Source organism: Sinocyclocheilus anshuiensis, unplaced genomic scaffold (genome assembly GCF_001515605.1).
Source record: "Sinocyclocheilus anshuiensis isolate Anshui unplaced genomic scaffold, SAMN03320099.WGS_v1.1 scaffold180, whole genome shotgun sequence".
Lineage (NCBI taxonomy): Eukaryota > Metazoa > Chordata > Actinopteri > Cypriniformes > Cyprinidae > Sinocyclocheilus > Sinocyclocheilus anshuiensis.
Genome location: NW_015554093.1, coordinates 1590424 through 1593823, shown reverse-complemented (window position 1 = coordinate 1593823; position 3400 = coordinate 1590424). Strand labels below are relative to the sequence as shown.

The window sequence follows — 3400 nt, the reverse complement described above, 5'->3', positions numbered from 1 at the left end:
ATATGTTTGAGGCCCGTGCAGGGTTCTGCTAAGCTTATTTGGTAGCAAACTCAATTTGGTACTGGCAAGGTGGCTTTATATACGCACGAGCGCACTTTGGATGTGACTGCGCACTGCCTCTGGAGCGCGCGAGTACCGAATGGGTTAAAAAGACGTGCAAATAAATAATAATTTTCTGATGCAACAATGACCCGATTAGGCAAGTGACAATTCTGTCCCGAAATGCGAGTGAAAGTCTTGTATCGCAGCGTGCAGCGGCTCTTGTAGCGCAGACAAGATGCGCCGATGTGAAGCCGTTTGAAGAGAAAGTCAAAGAGAAAAGACGCGTACAACTGAATCACTCACGCTGTTTTCAAATGACTGATTTGATCAGTCTGTGTGGACTGGACTCAGTCTTTTGATTATTTACTCATCAAACCTACATGCTATAGGCTATTGAATAAATGTGTGAATATCCATCATTTTAAAGTCAAAAGCTGCGGGAATGAGTAAAACTATGCGATATAGCCTATGCGCAATCCCGCACCGAAATTCAGGACCTGATTAAACACAATTCTATTATACAGAGTTTTGTGAAATAGATTTCAATGACTTTTCCAAAACTTTCTGGGTTTATTTATTTTTCCAAAACTTTTCCAGGCCTGGAAATTTGTGTTTTAAAATTCCATGACTTTTCCAGGTTTTTCATGACTGTACGAACCCTGTATACTGCATCATGCAAACTAACTAGGTTTAGTACAACAGATTTAGAAAGGCAGTAATGGTACCACAATTTCCAGACATTGACTTAGGTCACTTAGATGGTACAAAAACCATAGTGTCACCTTTATTATTAGTCGTCTCAGATAATTGTTTTTATGGAAGGCATCTGGGAGGTAGAGACCAGTGATTAATAAATTAATAGTGGCTAAGAGATCTCAGAACCACAGTGGAATGGATTAGGTGTCCATAGCAGCTTAGACAAACCCTGATGTAAGCACATATACATAAAGTACATGCTTTGATTACAACAAACATAGAGATAAAATCACTTAAGCAAATATATATTTCTATACAAGTGGGCAGTAGAATATTTCATACATAGACAAAAGTACTCTTAAAGTTTTTTTTTTTTTTTGAGAAGCTTTGTATGTCAGATTCAGTCAGGTGAAGTAACACTTATCATACATTAAAGTTGTACAACAAAAGGTACACATAATCTGAGGGCTTTACATCACTAATATCAAGTACCATTTAAATATAAACTCAATACAATATTGGGATATTATTGCGTCATGAATTGCACAGCAGACAAAACACTGGTAGAAAAGGTTCATAATATTGTCAACCCCGTCATGATCTATCCTCAAGTCTTGGTCTTCTCTGGCCCTCTAAAGGCAAAACAAGATCAGATAATCCACCAATCACAGATGAGAAATTCAACATCTCCCACTTTGGCTCAAGTATATTTCATGTACAGTAAGCATGACCACCTCAAGAACAACAACGGCCTTCAGACTGAATAGATGGCCAGTAAGCAAGCAGGGTCGGGCAACTTTACCATGTTTTTTTTTTTCCCTCCAGAGGTCACTAGGAGGATGGTTTGTTGTAGCCGAACAGCCCCACAGGGAAGTACTTCACATGAGTGGGCCACTGCGACGCCAGCTGGAAGAACTTCACATCATTCCACTCCATTCCATCTACAGACACTGAAACATGTTCATCTCACGAGTCAAATGTCTTTAGATACAGAAGGTCCAAATAGCTGAGACATTTAAAATAACTTGAACTAAATTTAATGAAATGTTACATTCTGCATTATTTCTAGGTCACTGGTTAAACAAATGTGTGGCATGGCTTGTGGACAAGACATTCTGAAATTCATGTTCATTTTTATATATACACTGTTCATTTTACATTATACACTGAATATTCAGTTAGGAAAATGGAAACTAAACATTTTGCCAATGGTCTCAGACCATTCAGGGCCATAAACACCAACGACGTTTAGGTTAGTGGTCAATTCTTAATCTTAAATTTGACCCCTCAAATTTGGAATACCTGGTTATCTTTGGACACTAGGAATAATTTCTTCACATTATTTGTAATAATGTTGTTAATTACAACATAAATTGTAATTATGTGTAAACCTTTTAAACAGTGGATGTCTTGGTAAGCTTGGCTCAATTCCTTTGCATCACATAAAACAGAGAAAATCTGTTGTACCTCTTAGACTGGTTTGTTGATTCTTGGCAGAGCAGATGAGTCTGGTGATGCCTTCAATGACCTGACTCTTTGACTCTGTGTCTCTCTCTTTCGGCTTCTTCCCCAGGAAGAGGTTCGGTACTGAAGACAGGCAACATGAGTAAATATAGTTGGTGAAGTACATAAATATGGAGAGCAACAACAATAATAGCAGCAATAACTGCAGTGAGAGCTACAAAAAAAAAAAGCAGAGGGCAAGAAAGAAAATGTCAAATGAAATTATGGGGCTAGAAAACACTGTACATTGTCCAAAAAAATAAATAACACAAGTGATCTTTAGCAAATGGACTAGTGGACCATCTCACCTTTCTTGTTTTTCTCCTTGGTCACCACTGTCATGGACATGGTGCTAGAGCCAGTCTGGAGCTCAAAGGAGCCGGACAGTCTGCTAACCTGCAAGGATCTGAATGCACACTTCAAAGTGTTCTTATTTCCCATGTCTCTCCGCTCTCCATCTTTGCGCTTCTCAGCCCCTGAAGAGACCCAGTAATCCACCTGCAGCCCAATGGCATCCATACCATGAGACATGCAGGGGCTCCTAGATAACAGAATCAGTTTGACCAGATTTAGTTTTTACTAGGCCAGCATTTTTAAAGAGATAACAGCTGTAAGCTAAAGCACTGTGAGAAACAGCAGAGCGGTGCAGATTTCTGTACAATATTGTACACAAACCCTAGAGCAGCCAGTCCGCTTAGTGATGGTGATGGAGGAGGCGTTGCAGATTCTTTCATCATCCCAGTGGGAGATCCATGAGCAGGTGATGTCGTCGATGGAACTGCCAAACTCGAAGCCAAGCCCTCCTCACAATCTCCACCTACAAAGAGTCAAATAAATATTTGGAAAAAAGCAAAAATATTCAAATGGAATTTCACTGCAATTTTTTTAAGTGGACTTTTTTTAAGTGGAGTCTTTCAGAGGTGGCACTATAATCTTTAACTATATATTAAACTACAAACATTCATTTATTTGATGAAAGAAATACAAATCTAAATGTGCATTTTAACTTTAGTGGTAAGCCTTATGTGTTTAGATTGGCTAAAAAAATGCACTGGTTCTCTGTTCCCATCCCTAATGGTAATACAATATTACTAGTGAGCTTTGTGTGGATAGATGCAAACACCCCCCCCCCCCCCCCCCCCCCCCACCCCCACCACCC

At 39.4% G+C, this 3400-nt stretch overlaps 1 protein-coding gene and 1 long non-coding RNA gene across 3 annotated transcripts in view; one reads left to right on the top strand and one right to left on the bottom strand.

Annotated features, from left to right (window-relative positions):
- The window catches only part of LOC107669387 (uncharacterized), a 7985-nt gene extending 6346 nt beyond the window's left edge, over positions 1-1639 (top strand). Inside the window, exon 3 of the long non-coding RNA XR_001631984.1 lies at positions 1564-1639. This is a non-coding gene — a long non-coding RNA (uncharacterized LOC107669387). The remainder of the gene's footprint in view (positions 1-1563) is intronic.
- Positions 711-3400, bottom strand: part of LOC107669386 (phosphofurin acidic cluster sorting protein 1-like) — a 26507-nt gene continuing 23817 nt past the window's right edge. Inside the window, exons 21-25 of one of the 2 annotated variants that reach the window (XM_016461588.1) lie at positions 2917-3058; positions 2550-2782; positions 2206-2325; positions 1541-1688; positions 711-1370 (exon numbers count right to left, since the gene is read on the bottom strand). In XM_016461588.1, coding sequence (XP_016317074.1) covers positions 1570-1688; positions 2206-2325; positions 2550-2782; positions 2917-3058 — 614 coding nt within the window. In that variant the 3' untranslated portion in view covers positions 711-1370; positions 1541-1569. Of the gene's footprint in view, positions 1689-2205; positions 2326-2549; positions 2783-2916; positions 3059-3400 lie in introns of both variants that reach the window. The other variant, XM_016461589.1, reaches the window with a different exon arrangement.